The sequence below is a fragment of the Oratosquilla oratoria genome, chromosome 33, assembly GCF_046742065.1.
Source record: "Oratosquilla oratoria isolate Oo_2021 chromosome 33, ASM4674206v1, whole genome shotgun sequence".
In the NCBI taxonomy this organism is placed as follows: domain Eukaryota; kingdom Metazoa; phylum Arthropoda; class Malacostraca; order Stomatopoda; family Squillidae; genus Oratosquilla; species Oratosquilla oratoria.
Window position 1 is genome coordinate 43,437,229 of NC_134809.1, and position 22,254 is coordinate 43,459,482.

Genomic DNA, 22,254 nt, shown 5'->3' on the forward strand with positions numbered 1-22,254 from the left:
AATGAGTGAAGAAAGACTAGTAAAAGAGATATGGAAAGCAGATGTGGAGGGAGTGAACATGAGGGGGTGACCTAGGATGAGATGGATGGATGGGGTGAAGGGGGCTTTGGGGAAGAGGGGAATGTCTGTTGAGGAAGGAAGGGAGATGACAGAAGATAGGGGTGAATGGAGAAGCGTTGTATATGGATGATGTGATGTATGAGGTGGAATGGGTGGGGGGATGGGGGGGTGCGGTAGTATGTGTGAGAAAAATTTGACGGAGCCCGAAGGGATTTCTCCCCATCTTCTCCTTTTCTGCAGGGGGGGGACGGAGAGGGGGGGGTCGCCAATTTAATGAAGCAGCCTTGCTGTGGATGTACTGTAGCTTGTGACACTGCCTCTGACCCAGGGCAGTGAACAAGGTGCAGGAATGACCTGTCATCCACGAGGTGCCAAGATAAGAGGGAGGGTGGAGGGTGGAGGAGAGTGGAGTGTGTTTAGGGATGAAATGGGTGGGAATGGTTTTTATGCCTTTTTCTTTTTGGCTACCTCCCTTGTAAGGGGAAAGAAGCCTTGGTATATGTATGTATGTACTACTATCATCACAATTGAAAGTACACAAAATTGGGAGGAAGGACAGAGAAAGATCCCCCCACCCCCATGAAAGAAATAACTTTGACATAGAAAGAAAAAGGGACCAAAATAATAAACCTTGACATCAGGAAATCACACAGTCCGGATGGAATTGCACATTGGTTATTAAAAGAATGTATAGATGAACCGACAAAATATATATGATAATTGGTTATTCACTCAAAGAAGGAAAGGTACCACAAGATTGGAAAAATGCAAATATTGTACCAATATATATATAACAAGGCTTTTTCCCCTTTAAAAGGGAGGTAGCCAAAAAAACAAACACATAAAAACCACTCCCACCCATATATATATATATAAAGGGGGGAAAAGGAAAACCCAACAAACTATAGACCAATCTCCCTTACAAGGACAATAGCAAAAATATGTAAAAGAGTTATCAAAAGTAGATGGATTTAACATCTGGAAGAAAATAATATACTGAATCCAAAACAAATTGGCTTTAGATATGGAAGATCATGTGCCACTAACTTGATTTGCTTTTACTCGAGGCTAATAGAAATAATGCAAGAAGGGGACGGATAGGCTGATTGTGCTTTTCTAGATCTACACAAAGCATTTGATAAAGTACCACACAAAAAGCTACTAAGAAAATCAAACTAATAGGTGGTGTACAAAGAAAGTTATTGAAATGGATGGAATATTTCTTGAACATGAGAAAAATGAGGGTGGTACTTAAAGACAAAAACTTGACCTGGGAAGAAATGATAAGTAGAATCCCACAAGGTTCTCTATTGGCTCCAATAATTTTTGTCATATATATATCAATGACATGGATGAAGGTGTGGAATGTTATATGAACTTCTTTGCAGATGATGCAAAACTACTAAAGAAAGTAAGTACAGAAAAAGACTGTATCACTACATAGAGACCTGGACAAAGTCTGGGAATGGAGTCAGAAGTGCAAAGTGAACTCCAACATCAAGAAATGTAGTATAATGGAGTTTGGAAAAAGTAAAAATAGAATATCAGGGCAATGTAAAATTGGTACAAAGGAAGTAGGAGGGATTGAGGAAGTTAGTGACAGTTTGGGAAAGTGTGTGAAAGAAGGAAGTTGAAGATAAATGTGAGTAAATGTAAGGTGATGAGATGTGGCAATAGACTGGAAGTGAGTATTAAGGGAAAGAGACTGGAGGAAGTGGATATTTTTAGATACTTGGGTGCAAATGTGGCAGGAAAGGGAGTGGAGGTGGAGGTAGAATGTACAGGGTGTTCCAAAAAATTTGACGTCATTTCGCAGGCCAATAATTTTGGCAATTTTAGTTGAAATGATCTCAAATTTTCACAGCTTGCATAGAAACAGTTCAAGATTTTATGTTTAATGTTTGACATTTATCTCTTTTCAGGTTGAGAAATGCCGTTCACTTCATAAGAAAAGTCATTTTGCTTGTTGGAATATGCTCATCAAACACAGTCACCCAAGACCGTGCAGCGTGCCTTCTTTGCAAAATTTGCCAAAAATGCACCAACTAGTAAACAAATTTGGACCTGACACCAAAAATTTAAAGAGGAAGGCTGCTTATGCAGGGCTAAAGGATCTGGACGGCCATCAACATCGGAAGAGAAGGTCGATAAAGTTCGTGAAACATTCCTGCGAAGTCCCCGGAAGTCTGTAAGAAGAGCAAGTGTGGAAACCCAGATTCCTCGAACAACAGTTTGGCGCGTTCTGAGGAAACAATTGCAAATGAATCTACAAATCTTTGTTTTTTTCTTTGAAATGTCAACCAATAAAACTTATGATGTTCAACATAAAGTTTGTGCAGTTTCATTGAGATGCACGGAGTAGTTTCCTAGATATTGGCATTTAAAATAACGTCAAATTTTTTGGAACACCCTGTAGATTGAGAGAAGCCAGTATTTACCTAGTTGCATTTTACAGGAAGAGAGCTATGCTTGTGGTGACTCGCTTTTGTATATTTCAGCATCTAGTTTGATCTTAAACTCTTGTATAGTTTTTGCACTCACTGTTTCCTCATTAAGTTTGTTCCAGATATCTATCACTCTGCGTGGGAAGCTATTTTTTTTTCAGATCTCTTCTGTAACTATCCTTTTTAAGTTTGTTTTCATGTCATCTTGTTTTTCTTCTATACCACTTTTCTTCCATCCCTTTCATAATTCTGTATATGGTTAGCAGGTGCCGTCTTTGTCATTGCTCATTGAATTCTTTCTAATTTATGTTCTTTTTAGTACTAGATGCCCATAGTGTCACAGTGTGCTCCAATTTTGGTCTTATTGATGTAACTAATATTTGCTTTACCATTTCTTGATCCATGTAGTCAAAGGCCATTTTCATTGATCTTGATAAAATGAAAGTTTCTCTGACTATTTTGTTGATATGTTTGTCTGGTACCATGTCATTGGTGATAGTTACTCCTAGGTCCCTTTTCCAAATTGACTTCTTTAATTTTCTTTGTACCAATTTTGTATTGTCCCAATATTCTGCTTTTGCTTTTTCCAAAATCCATTATACTACATTTCTTGATGTTGAAATTCACTTCATTCTTCTGACTCCATTTCCAGATTTTGTCTATGTCTTGTTGTAATAATTTGCAATATTCCTCTGTACTCTCTTTAGTAGTTTTGCATCATTTGCAAAGAAGTTCATATAACATTCCACACCTTCATCCATGTCATTGATATATATGGCAAACATTATCAGAGCCAATACAGAGCCTTGTAGGACTCCACTTATCATTTCTTCCCAATATGAGTTCTTGTCTCTGAGTACCACCCTCATTTTTCTCCTGTTCAAGAAATTTTTCATCCATTCCCATAACTTTCCTAATATCACCTATTGTTTCAAATTTTCTTAGTAGCTTTTCATGTGATACTTTGCCAAATGCCTTTTGTAAATCTAAGAAGGCACAATCTGCCCACCTTTCTTGTATTATTTCTATTACCCTCAAGTAAAAGCATATTAAGTTTGTGGCACATGATCTTCCATGTTTAAATCCAAATTGTTTTGGAGTAAGTATTTTGTTCTCCTCCAAGTGTTTAATCCATTTACTTTTGATAACTTTTTTGCATATTTTTTATGTATGTTTGCCGTTTTATTGTTTTTTTGTCTTTTTTTCCATATTTTCTAGGCTTTGTCTATCTTTAGCTTCACTACATTTTTTGTTATGCCAACAATTTATGTATCCCCTTTTTTGTTTCTTCTTTGGTACATATTTATTTGTTCTCTCCTTGTACTTTTCTTTTAATATGCTCCACTTCTCTTCCATTTTTGTTTCTTCATTTAATTTTTTTTCCCAGTTTGCATTCTGAATTTTTTTTCAAAGTTTTTCAAAATCTGTTTTTTTGTACATTAGTCTTACTTTTCTATGTTTCTTATTTCTTCTCACATCATTTTGTTCTTTTAGTTTGAACTCTATTAGTATGTGGTCACTCTTCCCAATAGGTGTCTTGTATTCCATTTTGTCCACAATTTCAGGCTCTGATGTGAATATTAAGTCTAGTCTCAATGGTTCATCATTGTTTCTATATCTGATATTTTCCTTCACTCTTTGAGTCAATGTGTATTCAATGGTCATATCGAGTAGAATATTTCCCCAAAGTTCCTCTCCACCTTTTACTGTCATTTCTTCCCAACTTATTTCCTTTGAGTTAAAGTCACCCATAATTACTGTTTCCTCCTTTCAATAATTCAATTAATGCGTGCTTTGTGTCTTCCAGTATTTTGGAATGATCACTATCAGTCCAAGCCTGTGTTTTTGGGGGCACATATACATACATACATATACCAAGGCTTTTTCCCCCTTACAAAGGAGGTAGCCAAAGAGAAAAGGCATAAAATCATTCCCACCCATTCCATCCCTAAATATACTCCACTCCTCCTCTCCCCCTCCCTCCCATCTTAGCACCTCCTGGATGACGGGTCATCCCTGCACCATGTCCACTGCCCTGGGTCAGAGGCAGTGTCGCAAGGCACAATACATCCACAGCAAGGCCGCTTCATTAAATCGGCGACTCCCCTCTCCGTCCCCCCATTCATAAAAGGAGAAGACGGGGAGAAATTCCTTTGAGCTGCATCAAATTTTGCTCACACATACTACCTCACCCCCATTCCCCCACCCATTCCACCTCATGCATCACATCATCATCCATATACAACCATTCTCCAATCACCCCTGTCTTCTGTCCTCTCCTATCCTTCCTCAACAGACATTCCCCTCTTCCCCAAAGCCCCCTTCACCCCATCCATCCATCTCATCCTAGGACGTCCCCTCGTGTTCACTCCCTCCACATCTGCCTTCCATACCTCTTTTACTAGTCTTTCTTCATTCATTCTTTCCATGTGTCCAAACAATCCTAATACTCTTTCATCAATCCTATCTCCCAACTCCCTTTCCACCCCTGTTCTCCTCCTCACCTCCTCATTTCTCACTCTATCTAGCCTAGTAACCTCCATCATGCTTCTCAGACACCTCATCTCAAACATTCATTTGTTCAAGACATCGCAGAGTGAGGAAGTGCTGCGCTGTGCTGTGCTGTGGCTAGCGATACCTAGCAGTTCCAGCATAAACATCGAAGGAAACCAGTGGGTTTTTTTTTGCGCGCGGTCTGACTATGCTGTGAGACTGGTAAAGTATTTTCTCTCGTTTCTAGTTTGCGAAATGTGTATATGTCCTTTCTGGCAACAATGGAGAAAGGAAATGATAATGAAGACAAAACAGCGAAAAGAGAATTAGAGTTGAGTACAGTGGAGAGCCCGAGAGGCGTGATTCCAAAATGCTTTTGTTCAGTGAATACCCCAAGGAATATTCCAAAGCGGGAAGGAAATATATATTTGGGGTTTCAAAGAAATGCAAGTGATATGGGAAGAAGTCTTGATATGGATAGAGAAAACAGATATAATAGTGTACTAAGAAATCGGGAAATAAGAGAGATGATGCATGAAATTTTTTACTTAAAAATACTACCGATCTATGCACAGAGAACTCATTGCTCTACGAAAAAGTAATGATCAAACCATAAGGGAATTAAATGAACTAAGGAGTGAAATAGATAGTCTAAAGAAAGAAAATGAACAACTGAAAAACAAGGACAAGAGCAAGAAAGAACAGCTGAAGGTTGTGACCGGAAAAGTGGCAGAGTCTATCAAAGAAACGGATCTCATTGAAATAAAAAACCAATGGAAAAAAGAAAAGGAAAATCAAGAGATATCTTTTAGAAAAATATTAAAAGAACAAATGGAAGAAAACACAGAGTCTATTAAAGAAACGGATCTCATTGAAATAAAAAAACAATGGAAAAAAGAAAAGGAAAATCAAGAGATATCTTTTAGAAAAATATTAAGAGAACAAATGGAAGAACACACAAAAGATACAGTTATTAAAGTAATAAAAGAAAAACAAAACCTAGTCAGAGACACAGTAGACAAAAAAAATGCATTGTGGTACATGGAATAAAAGAAAAACACGATATGCATAGATATCAAAAAGAAAAGGAGGAAAAGGAACTGGTTAAAGAAATTCTCAAAGAAATTCAGGATGATGAAATTGACTTGGTAAAAGAAATTTATGAAATCCACAGGATAGGAAAATATACAAAAGATAAACACCACAGACCCTTAAGAATAAAACTAAGAACACAAATGATGGCAGAGGAAGTACTATCCAAAACGGTCAGACTGGCAAACAGCGAGGAGTTCAAATATGTAAGAATACAAAAATAAATGAATGACGAGGAGAAGGAGAAAGACCAAACACTTAGAACTGAAGCAAATGACAGGAATGAAAAGAGAACAGTAGCGGAAAAAAATGAGTTTTTTTTTAAGAGTGCTGGACTTGAGACTGAAAAAGTGGTATATCAAGAAAATGGAAACCTAAACCTAAATAGAAAAGAAAATGCAAAATTAAAAGTGGCATATACAAACATTGACAGTATGATCTCTGGATTAAATGAAGTGAATGACTACTTAGAAACTGATAAACCTGACATCATGGGCATGGTGGAGACGAAATTGAAAGGACCACTATTAACAACCTTTGTGGGACATGGTCTATATAACATATGGGCAAAAAACAGAACCGAAAAGAAAGGAGGAGGTGTTATGATACTAACCGAAAAAGGATTAAATGTAACCAAGGTTACTGAAGGAAAAGGAAACACAGAAATAATCATGATTAAAATTGAGTATAAAAAGACAAAATGCAGAAAGTTTGTAGTACTGTATGTACCACCAAAGGCCCATGCATGGTCAGATGGTGATCATTCCAACTTATTGGAAGAAACAATGGAGGTGCTTAATGAGTTGCTAAAATAAGGTGGAAACTCAGTAATCATGGGCGATTTTAACGCAAAAGAAATAATTTGGGAAGAAATGACAGTCAAAGGAGGAGAGGAACTTTGGAGCAACACCATACTGGATATGACTCGGGTACACACTAACACAATGGGTTAAGGAAAACACTAGATATAGAAATAATAAAGAACCATCAAAACTAGATCTCATATTAACATCTGAACCAGAAATTAAAAAAATTAGAAAAAGTGACCACATACTAATAGACTTTGAATTAAAAGACCATTATTTCATAGACAGAAATGATAAAGATCAATAAAAGTGGCATTTACATACCGTATTTTTCGGACCACAAGGCGCGGGCAAAATCCTTAAAATCGGCCAAAATCGGGTGGTGCGCCTTATGTGTGGCTTCAGCGCAAAAAAAATGCCTCAGACAGTGATGTACTATTTTGACACATTTCGTAGCTAGCCTGCCGACGGCAACAGTGCATAGGCCTAGCAAAAGTTACAACCAAGTTATAACCAAGATGCATGTATCTTGACAAGAAAATTGCGAAAACTTCGACAGTTTTCGAGTCCATGCCACTGCATTCAACACAGACAGCCATTTTGCATTGGTCTAGTCTCGCTCCACTCCAACTGTAGTCATTTGGGTATTTTTTATAGTTTCGACCATGGGCACAATATAGCAATAGAAAATTAATCATTAATTTTGTAAATTAAAGTCTATCAACGTAATATGCAATTTTGTGGGCGGAAATTAAGAAAAAAAAAATACCTTGCTACAAGCAAATATGCTAATCAACGAAGTCAGTAGCATAGGATCGGGACGCCATCTTGTCGTCTGTCAACTGACGGCCTCGGTACTTCCAACAGTACCTCGCCAGGTACAATTTCTGGAAGGAATGTTATGGAGCGAAGATACATGGATTCCTTCAAGCTGCAAGAACTTTGTATACCATGCAAGCTGAGAGAGTGGTTGAAAAGCACGACGACGACAACGAGGACGAGCCGGATGACATTTAATTTGCAGGTAATGATTTATTAAACACAGGTTAGGTTAGACGAATTTATCATCCTTTCATTTCTTCGACGTTGGCATCTATCATAACAAACATGGCGTACCATTCATCCGACACGGCTTTGTTACTTACAAAATCTGTTTTAGCACCTTTTTTGTTTTTTATTTCCACTCACAAAATTGCATATTACGTTGATACATTATAATTTACAAAATTAATACTGTATTTTACGGCTAACAAGAAACACTTTTTTCTTAAAAAAATACCCTGAAAAATACAAGTGCGTCTTCCAAGAAGAATGTTGTATTGTAAGGCAACACCCAGGCTCTAGTGAGCTTTGACACTTGACCGATAGCGTTCTGGATTTGTATGTTGAGTCATTACACTATGATGTTAGCTTAAGTACTATTTAACCCCTTCCATACGGTGCCGCACACGTAGGCGTCAAGGACTTAGATCTCGGTGGCAGCATCCAATGCCAGCCGTACGACGTGTCGTAATAATACTCGCATCATAAAATATAGTCACCGCTTATATCGATCGTTCTCTCTTCACCCGTGAATTTTGATAACCATAGAAAATGCGATTACAAAAGAATTAGAAAGAATGTCATTATGGAGGGGCGACTACAATAAATATAATCGAGACGCCGATATGGCAGCCTCGCGAATACACTCGCTCCCCATGACGCCTACGTGTGAGGCACCGTATGGAAGGGGTTAATTCAGCCTTTTGTATAATGTGAATTCAGTACTTAGCTGTTACAAGTGTTTCCAATACCATAATCCTTCCAGTAATGACAAGTTCTCGGGATTTGAGGATGAATATATATATATTTTTTAATTTTTATATTTTTACATGCATATTTTTGAAAATTTTAATTTATTTTTATGAAAATAAAACCACCCTTGGACAATGAAAAAATGTGTGGTATATTTACTAACCACCAACTAGTATGTCATCGTCATACAAACAAAATTGGATAAGTGATTACGCAATGTAAACAATACGTGCCGTCGCCCGCCACTAAAACCTTTAAAAAATTTACCTTTGCTATTTTTCTTTACATATTTGTGAATCGATGGTGAGTGCTTCAGCAAATTTATGATGAGAGTTGAGACAATAGAGTCTAGCAGTCTCCTTGCTTCTTATGTTTTTTTGCTCAGTGGTCGGGTATATGGTGAATGTGTTCTTGTATAAGAATGACTTTTTCTTAGAAATTTCTTTCAAATATTAGGGTGCGTCTTCCAAGATGCAGAATCTTGCAAGCCGTAAAATACAGTAACTAATTTTCTATTGCTATATTGCGCCCATGGCAAAAAAAAAAAAAAAAAATACTGTCATTTGTGATAAATCTTGTGTTTTAAGTGAATAGAGAATTCCGGGAATAAAACGGCTGCATCAAATTTTGCTTTTTAGTATGTGTGAGCAAAATTTGACACAGCCCGAAGGGATTTCTCCCCGTCTTATCCTTTTATGCATGGGGGGACGGAGAGGGAGGGTCGCCGATTTAATGAAGCGGCCTTGCTGTGGATGTGCTGTGTCTTGCGACACTGCTTCTGACCCAGGGCAGTGGCCAAGGTGCAGGGATGACCCGTCATCCAGGAGGTGCTAAGATGAGAGGGAGGGTGGAGGGGTGTGGAGTGTATTCAGGGATGAAATGGGTGGGAATGATTTTATGCCTTTTCCTTTTTGGCTACCTCCCTTGTAAGGGGGAGAAAGCCTTGGTATATGTATGTATGTATGGGAATAAAACTGCTAATGTTGTTTTTATTCCCCACAATTCCCGTAACGTGTTTATGTTGTTTTAAAGGGGTATTGGCAGGGCAGACCATCCATGGAGGTGGTCTGATTTCACTGACCAAAATAAAAAAATATTTCATTAATTTTTGTAATTTTGCTAAATCCCAACCGATTTTTCTCATTCAACAACGAAAATGTTCAGTTCTGAATGCACTCACATCTGCATGATTATCCGATGACGAGACCAGGGTGTGCCTTATGGTCAGGTGCGCCTTATGTAAGGATGGGCAATAGTAAATTATGGGTGCGCCTTATGGTCCGAAAAATACGGTATTTGGACAAAGAAATTATTAAAAAAATATTGGTCACACTGATAAGGCCTAGACTAAAATATGCGGCGACATTGTGGTTACCCAGTACCAAAAAGAATATAAAGAAAATAGAAAGAATCCAGAGAACAGCAACCAAAATGGCACCTGCACTCACAAACTTGTTATATGAGGAGAGATTGGCTAAACTAGATTTACTGACTCTGGAGCAAAGAGGAGAGAGGTGACCTACTGACCATCTACAGAATCATGAAAGGCACAGAAATACTTGATAGAGAGGACTTGTTAAACTGGGACAGGAGAAGCACAAGAGGACATGGAAAGAAAATAAAAAAAACATGGCTACAGAAGAGATCTGAAGAAAAACAGTTTTCCACATAGAGTGGTAGACACTTGGAACAAACTGGACAAGGAAATAGTGTGCACAAAAACCATTCATGAGTTTAAAAGCAAACTAGACACTGCAAGATACAAAGGCAGGACACCATAAGCGTAGCTCCCCTTCCCACAAATTGGCAGTTAACATAGAGTCAAGAGAAACAATACTCTCAGAATGTATGGTTCATATACCTTAATAAAGCTTAGTTTACATGTACCAAGAAGAGAGAATTGAGAATTCTGAAAAGAACAAAAAGATATTTTGGGAAGAAGTGAAGAGTGAAGGGAGGTGAGTTGGGTAGAAAGAAGTGGGTTAAGGAGTTCAGATAGACAGACATTAATGGAAGTGAAGGTGATGAGAAAAAAATGTATTTCAAGTTGCTGAATATTAACCCATTCAACTCCGATGACAAGATGTCTTGTCATTTGGTCAAATAAAACAAAAAATCATAAAACACCAAAATGTTTGATCAAACACCAGAAAAATATGACGTCCGTCCTCGCTTCGCTCGCGAGCGAAGCGAGGACGGACGTCATATTTTTCTGGTGTTTGATCAAACATTTTGGTGTTTTATGATTTTTTGTTTTATTTGACCAAATGACAAGACATCTTGTCATCGGAGTTGAATGGGTTAAGGATAAAGGAGGCCTTGATTGTAGCAGTAGAAGATGCCAGAAGAATGAATGCATTGAGAAAGGAGAAGTGTTGCCTGAAAGATGTTACAAAGATCAGCTCACACACACTTCCAGGAACCACTACTAATTGGTATATCCCTGATGATGAATAGGGAAATTTACCATTGATATATGGGGTACTATCATAATGATGGCATGGAGCACTGGATACATTAAAGATATATAGGGCTCTAGCTGCTGGCCAAGTGGGTTAAGGCATCTTTACTAACAGTGAAATTCAAGGGGATGGCAGTTTGAACTGCCACTGAGGAAGGTGAACTAAGGGGATGGTTGATTAAACTCCATGCTACAAAGTCCTCTGTAAGGGGCACTGTTTTAGCCTCCTGATAGAGGGGGGGGGAGTTTGTGATGTAAAACCATATCATCATCATCACTGAATATATTGAATATAGTGGCACTATAGATGTACCTCACCAGAAACTAAGTGGCATGGAGATGAGATTACTGCCACAACCTCTTAATTAAATAACCATAGACTGCACAATCAAGGTTTAAAAAAAGGGCATTCCTGTTGGATTATCATTGCCTAAAGGTCCAACAGTACATCTTCCTGTACTTACAGGCAGTGTGCCCTCCAATGTGAGTAAGCACTGTCCAAGCAGATCTAAATCTTGGACATTAAACAAACTGAACAAGATGAGTATAAACATTTACAATGTGAGAACTTCCAGGAGACCATGATTTGGACAGTTTGATGGAAGAACTGGAGAACATCAGCTGGAATATTATGGGACTGAGTGAAGTCCAAAGGGAGAAAGAAAAGCTAATGCAGCTACAAGATAGTCACCATATGCTCTACTGTAAAGGTTAGAGGGTAAGAAACCTGTGACTAGCAGGACACAGCACAGGATTTATAACGACATAGTATGTGTCATACCTTAAGTTTCACTTCCCCATACTTGCTGGCAATTGAATGTAGTGCAGAAAGTGGTTCAGATCCTATATTTGGAATCAAATATGTTTCATCCTCATTGTCATCACTGCTACCATCTACAAAGAATGAAGTAGTTAAAAATGCAACATAAGAAATATATAAGTGTCTTGCTGGTGAGAAAAAGAAAATACAAATGCTAATGAAGTTAAAGCAATTTCATGATACATTACTTATAACCATTCCAAAAACAATTAACCAATCTTAGATACTATTGCTTTGAGATACAAAAATCATATTTCTGGGCAAAAACAGTTATCCTATCCTTGCGTTATTACCGGCTGCTTGTGCATCACTGTTCACCTGAAAACAAAAATAAGAAAAATCAATGCAGTTTGCAAAAACATACATGTATTGAAGACTGACATAATATGAGGTGGCAATAAAAATTTTATTCAGAACCAAATATTTTGGTGATTGTGCCAACAACATTGTGTGGGGCAGAGGCATGGAATTTATGAGAAGCAGACAGGAAAAGTTATATGTTTAAAATGAAATATCTAAGAAGTATGGTAAGGGTTACTAGGATGGATAGAATCAGAAATGAGGAATGAGGAGGAGAGTAGGGGTGGAAAAGGAGATGGCAGATAGAGTTGATGAAAAAGTATTGGGATGGTTTGGACACATGGAATGAATGAAGAAAGAGGTGTGGAAGGCAGAGATGTATGCAGTGAACTTGAGGGAACAATCAAGGATAAGATGAGAAGGATGGGGTGAAAGGGGCAATGAGCAAAAGGGGAATATCTGTTGAGCAAGGAAAGGAGAAGGCAGGAGATAGGGGTGAATGGAGAATGGCTATGTATTTACCTAGTTGTATTATGTGGAAAGGGGAGCTACGCTTGTAGTGACCTGTCTTTGTATCTCTCAGCATCTAGTTTGTTCTTAAATTCTTGTATGGTGTTTGCACAAACTATTGTTTTGTCTAATTTGTTCCAGACATCTACCACTCTGTGTGGCATTTCTTTTTTTTTAGATCTCTTCTATAACTATCCATTTTGAGTTTCTTTTTATGTCCTCTTGTTTTTCTTTTATCCTACTTTAATAAATCTTCTCTGTTGAGGACTTCCATCCCTTTCATAATTCTGTAAATGGCCAATAGATCTCCTCTTTCTTTTCTTTGTTCCAGGGTTGGTAGTTCCAGTTTGGACAATAATTGTTCGTATGTCAATTTAGAGAGTGTTGGTGCCTTCTTTGTCATTGCTCTTTGGATTCTTTCTAATTTCTTTATATTCTTTTTTGTGCTGGGTGTCCATAGTGTTGCAGTGTACTCCAATCTTGGTCTTACCAGTGTGACTAATTTCTTTTTCACCATTACTTTATCCAAGTAATTAAAAGCCATCTATACTGATCTTAGTAAATTGTAGGTTTCTCCAACTATTTTGTTTATATGCTTGTCTGGGGACAGGTCTTTGGTGATAATTACTCCTAGGTCCTTTTCCAAGCTAACTTTCTTTACTTCTTTTGTACGGATTTTATATTATCCTGATATTCTTTTTTCACTTTTTTCCAAACTCTATTCTACATTTCTTGATGTAGAAGTCTTTTTGGGTCCATTCCCAGACTTTGTCTAGGTCTCTCTGTAGTGATTCACAGTCTTTTTCTGTACCTACTTTCTTTAGTAGTTTTGCGTTGTCTGCAAAGAAGTTCATATAACATTCAACACATTCATCCATGTCATTTACATATATAGCAAACATTATTGGAGCTAATACTGAACCTTGTGGGAAGCCACTTATCATTTCTTCCCAGGTTGAGTTTTTATCTCAAAGTACCACCCTCATTTTCCTCTCATGCAAGAAATCTTCCATCCATTTAAATAATTTTCCTTTTACACCTTCTGTTGTTTCAAGTTTTCGGCAGCCCATCCTTCTCTTTTTTGTATTATATCTATTAATATTGAATAAAAACAAATTAAGTTTGTGGTACATGATCTTCCTTGTCTAAAACCAAATTGCTTTGGATTCAGTATATTTTAGCTATTGTGCTTGTAAGAGAGATTGGTCTATAGTTTGATACTGTGATGGAAGAAAGGGGATGGGAGTGGTTATGCATGATATTTTGATGTAGGCCAAAGGGATTTCTCCCAGTCTTCTCTTTTTCTACATGAGGGGATGGAGAGGTGGGGGCACTGATTAAGGGGGATCTGATGGTCTGATAGAAAAATATTAATAAAAAAAAAGTTATTTTATATATCGACTTGATATTTTTACAGTATAATCAAATTATTATCTTCCATATTCCATGAGCATTTGATCAATGTAGGTCTGTCTCTTTATCCGCCAGTCAGTAGTCAGCTGTATGATGTCATTGATGATGTCACAAATGTTTTCCGATCTTAATACTTTACCTAGACTAACCTGCTTTTGCATGTAAAATCACAAATACCATACAAACAGCATGTAATTATGTTTTTTCCTAAAATCTTAACACATACATATACCAAAGGCTTTTTCCCCCTACATGGGGGGTAGCCAGAAGAAAAAGGCATGGAAACCACTCCCACCCATTCCATTTCCTATATATTCCATTCCCCTCCACCCTCCTCCCTCAATCTTATCTTGGCACCTCCTGGATGACAGGTCATCCCTGCATCCTGTCCACTGCCCTGGGTCAGAAGCAGTGTCGCAAGACACAGCACATCCACAGCAAGGCTGCTTCATAAATTCGGCAACCCCCTCTCCCCATCCCGTGCTGAAAAGGAGATAGGGAGAAATCCCTTTGGTCTGCGTCAATTTTTTTTTTTTTTTTTTTTTCTCATACATACTTCCTCACCCCCCATCCCCCACCCACTACCCCTCATCCATCACAGCATCATCTATACACAACCCCTCTCCATTCACCCCTGTCTTCTGTCCTCTCCCATCCTTCCTCCACAGACATTAATCTCTTTTGTAATCCCCCTTTCACCCCATCCATCCATCTCATCCTAGGACGTCCCCTCATTTTCACTCCTTCCACCTCTACCTTCCACACCTCTTTTACTAATCTTTCTTCACTCATTCTTTCCATGTGTCCAAACCATCCTAATACTCTTTCATCAACCCTATCTCCCAACTCCCTTTCCACCCCTGTTCTCCTCCTCACCTCATTTCTCACTCTATCTAGCCTAGTAACCCCTATCATACTTCTCAGACATTTCATCTCAAACACATTCAAACTCCTTCTCTCTTCCTCTCTCATGTTCCATGTTTCTGCCCTGTACAATGCTGTTGGCACAATCACTCCTTCATATAACCTCCTCTTAGCATCCATTCCCAGATGTCTATTTCTCATTACACTTTTCAATCCACCAAGGCATTTACTCGCTTCTCTCAATCTACATTCTACCTCCACCCTCACTCCTCCCTTTCCTTCCACATTTGCACCCAAGTATCTAAAACTATCCACTTCCTCCAGTCTTTCACCCTTAATGTTCACTTCCACCCTACTGTCACTCTCTCCCCTTGTACATCTCATCACCTTACTTTTGCCCACATTTATCTTAGGCTTCCTTGTTTCACACACCTTCTCAAACTGTCACTAACTTCCTCAATCCCTCCTCTGATCCTGCTACAAGCGCAGTGTTGTCAGCAAACAACAGCTGGCTCACCTCCCATTTTTCTCCATCTCCAACCCCTGACCCACTATCCTTGCATTCACCTCTCGCACCACCCCATCCATGTAAAGACTGAACAGCCAGGGCGACATAACACATCTCTGACAAAGTTCCACCTTTACTTCAAACCAATCACTCACTCCATTTCTAATCCTAACACAAGCTCTACTACTCTTGTAAAAACTCTTGACTGCTCTTAACAGCTTTCCTCCTATCCCATATATCTGCAGTACCTCCCACAGTGCCTTCATGTCTACCCTGTCGTAAGCCTTTTCCAGATCCATAAAAGCCAAAAAAACATCCTTACCTTTTCCTATAGCTTTCTCACATATCTGTCTTACCACAAAGATCTGATCTACACAACCCCTACCTGTCCTAAACCCACACTGTTCCTCACCAATTACTCCCTCTGTTCCTCTCCTAATCCTCTCAATCAAGACCCTCCCATAAGTCTTCCCAACTACACTCAACAAGCTGATCCCTCTGAAACTACTACATTCACACTTGTCCCCCTTTCCCTTGTAAAGCGGAACTATACAGGCACTCCTCCAGTCCTCCGGCACTCTACCTTCTCTTCAACAAACATTAAATAACGTCACCAGCCAGTCCACCATAACTGTACCTCCTTTCTTCAGACATTCTGCATGGCATCCATCCAAACCAGGTGCTTTACCTGCTCTCATCATCTTAACAGCTGCTTTCACTTCATCCTTCCCTATTTCTCCTCCATTTTCCTCACTCATCAGTCTCATTTTCTTAGCGCTTCCCACTGCAACTACCTTTCCCTCCCTATCCTCATTCACATTTAGCAACTCTCTAAAATACTCTGCCCACCTTCCTGTCACTGCCTTCTCTTCCATTATCATCTCTCCATCTGCACATTTTACCTTTTCTCCCCATTCCTCCAATCCTAGTTCTACTCTATCCTTTACTCCCTCCCACTCCTCTTTCAGCTTCTTATACTCATTCTCATTTTTTTCCTCATTTAAGCAGTTCACTCTAAGTACCTCCCTACCTTCTGCCCATTTCCTCTTTCTCCACCTATTCTCCACTCTCAATTTACCTTCCACCAGAAAATAATCTGATATTCCCCCACTCTCTCCCCTTAGAACATGTACTAACTCTTCCTACCATACTCCTGGTCACCACTATGTAGTCCATTAACGCTCTATCTGCCACCCTTCTATCCACCAACCTTTCCCATGTGTACTTATGCTTGACTTTCTTCCTAACCACTGTATTTGCTTAATAGATCAAGATATACATAGGTCATATAATGCATGACTTTGTGATGTCACACCAATGACATTTTTTTCCAATAAAATTCCCTCTGGCGATATTATTTATCATTTTAATAATTTATCAAAACTTACACGAGAAAAGCACCACATTCATGTGTTTGCTTGGTAAGTTTGAAGAAAATTTGATCATTTTTCGAAATTTGCCAAATATTTGAATCCGAAAAATCTTTGTTTTGGGTAATTGCACTTCAGAGTTTTCAGTAAGATGTCTGAACTTTTTTGAACAACATACTTTGGTTTCTGATGTTATGACTAGAATTATTTTCTAATATTTAACATTCTAAAAATTTATATATATAAATTATACTCATGGTCTTTGTTTATAATGATATTTAAAATAGAAATAATCCTTTTTCACTTACTTTAGTATTTGTTGAATGTTGCAATGGTGAACCTTATTTTCTTTCTCCTTCTTTTCTGTGCCTTTATCAGTTTTTTGGGGTATTTGCTTCACTGCTGGGGTGTCGTCACAGTGTCAAATCATTGATAAGGGTTATTTTTTAATCAGCAATGGGCACCTTCCCTTATCACCAAACAAATGAGTGCTACTAGGTTGGTGCCACACATGGGCCATAGGTAATGCCTTCTGCTGCTATTTCATCCTCCTCTTCTTTCACTTTCCTTATCCTTTTGTTTTTATTTTCTTGTGTCTTCACATCTGCATTCTGTGATAAACTCTTTCTCTTCTTGTCTTCCCTTTCCCTCATGTACAAACTGTTTGAAGTGTTGCCTAATGCTCTCCACCAATGTTATTCCTAAGCTGAATTTCGTCACAGCTCTGTAAACACCATCAGTCAATCTGTTTAGTCCAAAAAATATAGTTTTTGATAACTCATTCCAAATAACACTATAGAGGTTTTCATTTTTCATTATCTGTTTGTAGCCTGATATCAATTTCTTTACCTATATCAAGTTTACGATCTGATCATGTAGGAGGGGTGGAAGAGGTGCTGGAGGGTTGTAGAGGTGGTGTAGGAGGGGAGGAAGAGGTGCTGGAGGGTTGTAGAGGTGGTGTAAGAGGCAGAAGAGGTGCTGGATGGTGCGAGAGGTGGCATAGAAGGGGTGGATGATGTGCTGCCAAGCAATGAATCACTGTTGCCAGCTTCTCTTTGTTCAAGACACTTTTTATCCTACATTCAGTCATTTTCTTCAGCTTCTACTTCTTTGTAAGCTTCAAGGTTGAAGCAGCAAAGTGAATCACAAAGGGGAAAAAAAAAAAAAAATGAATATGTCACCAAAGTTCTAAAGTACACACTCTATTTTAAGGTCAGATATAACTAATTAGTTACCCTAGTCTGTACAACAACTATGAGAAAAAGATGCCAAATGCCACTAGATTTTCACACACAAAAAAACGGAAATATCAAGAAAAACACACGCAGAAAAGAGCTGTATTTTGCCACATGTAGAGTTCATTCTTGCATATGGCCCTTTAATAGCATACACCCATTGTCCCTTTAAACCTATGGCTAAAATTAACTTTCCTATATATTTTTGAATAATGTTGGAAAGTAAATCCATGCACAATGAAATATTCAATTAAAAAAAAAAAAAAAAAAAAAAAAAAAAAATGGCTTTCCAGACCATCAGATCCCCCCTTAAGTGAAGCAGCCTTGCTGTGGATGTGCTGTGTCTTGCTGCATTGCTTCTGACCTAGGGCAGTGGGCACAATACAGGGATGACCCATCATCCATGAGAAGATAAGATGAGAGGTAAGAAATAGTAGATGGGAGTGGAGTGGATGAGAGTGGAATGGGTGGGAGTGAAATGGAAGGGAGTAGAATGGGTAGGAGTGGGTAATTACCTTTTGACTTGGCTACCTCCATTGTAAGAGGGAAAAAGCCCTTGGTATATATATATAGATATTTTGGCACCCTGGGCCTTCTTTGATGGACTCATGGATGTATGCATAAAAAGATATATTTGTTTCCAGTATACATGTAAATATATAGAGGAGGCTTGTGAAAAAGTCCATGTTTCAACATGAATACAATGGAAAAAAAAAATTAATTATGTATTATAATTATTATGGAGTGTATTTCAGCCTCTGAGAAAGCAAACAAGATTCTAGGACTGACTGCATGATCATTTGACTACAAAAGTTCATCTCTCATTAACAAGCTATATAAATTGTTAGTTTGTTCACATTTGGAATATGCTGTTTCCATATGGTCATCGAATCTCATTAAAAACATTGACAAATTGGAAATAGTACAATGACATGCCACAAAACTCATTCCAAATATCAAAAATAAATCATACGAAAATAGACTAAAACATATGAATCTGTTTTCCCTAAAAAAGTGTAGACTCAAAGGTGACTTGATACAGGTCTTTAAGATTCTAAAGGGAATTGACATCAAAAGTGACAAAATTTTCTCACTGAATGAAAATCCGACAAGAAATAATGGTCTCAAACTGTCAGGAAATAGATTTAATTTGGAAGATGGGTAGAAACAATTTCACCAACTGTGTAGTTAATGAACAGAACAAACTTCCTGCAGAGGCAGTGCAATGTAGTTCAGTTCGAAGCTTTAAGATTTGTTTAGATAAACACTTAAGCAAGATGCTGCAATGACTGCAATTTATCTTTTATTAATTTTTTATTTACATAATTGTACCTAGTTGCATTCACCTAGTTGTATTTTATGGAACAAGAGCTATGCTTATAGTGACCCGTTTTCATATCTCTCCGCATCCAGTTTATTCTTAAAATCTTGTATAGTTTTGGCACTCACTGTTTCTCTGTTTAGTTTGTTTCAGACATCAATCACTCTACGTGGGAAGCTATTCTTTTTCAAATCTCGTCTGTAACTATCCTTCTTTAGCTTCTTTTCGTGTCCTCTTGTTTATCTTCTCTCCCATTTTAATAAGTTGTCTCTATCTAGAATTTCCATCCCTTTCATAATTCTGTAAATGTTCAACAAATCACCTCTTTCTCTTCTCTGTTCCAATGTTGATAGATGTAATTTATCCAATCGTTGTTCATATGTCAAATTTGAGTGTAGGTGCCATTTTTTTTGCTACTCTTTGATTTTATTTTATTTATTTATTTATTTATTTTTGCTAGGTGCCCACAGTGTTACAGCATACTCCAATTTAGGTCTTATCAGTGCAACCACCATTTTCTTTACCATTTCTTCATCAATGTAGTCGAAGACCACTTTCATTCATCTTAATAAGTTAAAAGTCGCTCCAAATAATTTATTGACATGCTTATCAGGTGTCAAGTCAATTGAGATAATCACTCCCAGGTCCCTTTCTGAATTGACTTTTTTTATTTCCTTGTTTCCAATTTTATATTGACCCAATATTCTATTTTTGCTTTCTCCAAATTCCATTATGCTACATTTCTTAATGTTATAGTTCATTTCACATTTCTGACTCCATTCCCATATTTTGTCCAGGTCTTCTTGTAGCGATCTGCAATCTTCTTCTGTGCTTACTCTCTTGAGTAATTTGGCATCATCAGCAAAGAAGTTCATGTAACAATTCACTCCCTCATACATATCATTTACATATATGGCAAACATTAAAGGAGCCAATACAGAGCCTTGCGAGATGCCACTTATCACATCTATCCAGTTCGAATTTTTGTCTCTAAGTACCACTCTCATTTTTCTCCCAATTAAGAAATCCTTCATCCATTCCAGTAGCTTACCTTTTGTTCCCCCTATTATTTCAATTTTTCTTATTAATTTTTAGGTGGTACTTTGTCAAAAGCCTTTAAGCAAGTCCAAGAAGGTACAATCTGCCCAGCCATCTCTTTCTTGTATTATCTCAATTAATCTCAAGTAAAAGCATATTAACTTTGTGGTACATGATCTTCCACTTCTAAAGCCAAATTGTTTAGGGTTTACTATTTCATTTTCTTCCAAGTGTTTGATCCATTTGTTTCTGATAGCTTTTTCTCATATTTTTGCTACTGTGCTTGTAAGGGATACTGGTCTGAAGTTTGTAGGGTCTTCTTTGTTTCCTCATTTGTATATTGGTACTATGTTTGCATCTTTCCAATCTTGCGGTACCTTTCCTTCTTTGAGTGAAAAGTCTATTATCTTGTACAATTTATTCATCAATTCATCTATACACTCAGTATCCAATTTGCAATTCCATCTGGTCCATGCAGTTTCCTAACATCTAGGTTTTTTATTTGGTCTCTTATTTCTTTCTGTGTTACCTTTATTTCTTTCATTTTAGGGGGTCTTTCTTGTTATCCATCTTCCCAAATTTGTAAGCTCTCAATTGTAAAAACAGGCCTGATATATCTGATCATAATTTCTGCCATTTCTGTGTCATCTATATATTCTTTATCTTCTTCACACATTTTACAATTTTGTGTTTATCTCTTAATTTGTCATTTACATATCTATAAAAGAGTTTAGGTTGGTCCTTATAATTGTCTATAATATCTTTTTCATAATTTCTTTTTTCTTTCCTGTGTATATTCACATATTTGTTCCTAAGTTTTATGTATGTTTGCCATTTGGATGTTTTTTTGTCTCTTTTCCATCTTTACCAGGTTTTGTCTCTTCTGTCTTTAGCCTTGCTGCACCTTTTGTTATACCAACTCTTCATATAAATCTCTTTTTGCTTCTTCTTTGGTACATATTTATCAATTCCTTCCTTGTACTTTTCTTTGAATATGTTCCATTTGTCTTCCATCTTTGTTTCCTCATTGGAGAATTTATCCCATTTTTTTTTCTTCAATTTTTTGTCTTAGTTTTACAAAATCCATTTTGTTGTACATTAATCTTCCTTCTTTATGTTTATCATTCCTTCCTACATTGTTTCGTTCTTTTAATTCAAACTCTATCTGTATATGGTCACTCTTTCCAATTGGTGTTTTATACTCCATTCTGTTCATGATATCTTGTTCAGAAGTTAATATTAAATCTAGTTTCAATGCTTCCACATTATATCTAGTATTTTCCTTAACCAATTGTGTTAAGATGTATTCGATGGTCATATCCAGTAGAATGTTGCTCCAAAGTTCTTCTCCCCCTTTTACTATCATTTCTTACCAGATTATATCCTTTGCATTAAAATCACCCATAATTACTATGTTACCACCCTCTTTCAGTAACTCATTTAACACATATATTGTGTCTTCCAGTGATTTAGAGTGATCACAATATATGATCACAATGTATAGACCTTGTCCCACTGTACTTGTTGATAGAGGTCCTTTCAGTTTTGTCTCCACAATTCCCATAATATCAGGTTTCTCTATTTCTAGTCATTTAGTTAATTAATTCCAGAGATTATACCATCAATATTTGTGTGCCACTTTTAGTTTCATATTTTCTTCTCTTTTTTGGTTTAAGTTTCCATTTTTCCGATGTACCATTTTTTTCAGTCTCAAGTCCAGCACTC

The 22,254-nt window shown here is 37.5% G+C and overlaps 1 protein-coding gene across 10 annotated transcripts in view; it reads right to left on the reverse strand.

Moving 5' to 3' along the window:
• The window catches only part of LOC143017865 (uncharacterized), a 466,837-nt gene that overhangs the window by 119,033 nt on the left and 325,550 nt on the right, over nt 1-22,254 (reverse strand). For all 10 annotated transcript variants that reach the window (XM_076172851.1, XM_076172852.1, XM_076172856.1 and 7 more), the window contains 2 exons: nt 12,264-12,288; nt 11,932-12,044 (listed from right to left, as the gene is read on the reverse strand). In XM_076172851.1, the coding sequence (XP_076028966.1) occupies nt 11,932-12,044; nt 12,264-12,288 (138 nt within the window). The remainder of the gene's footprint in view (nt 1-11,931; nt 12,045-12,263; nt 12,289-22,254) is intronic.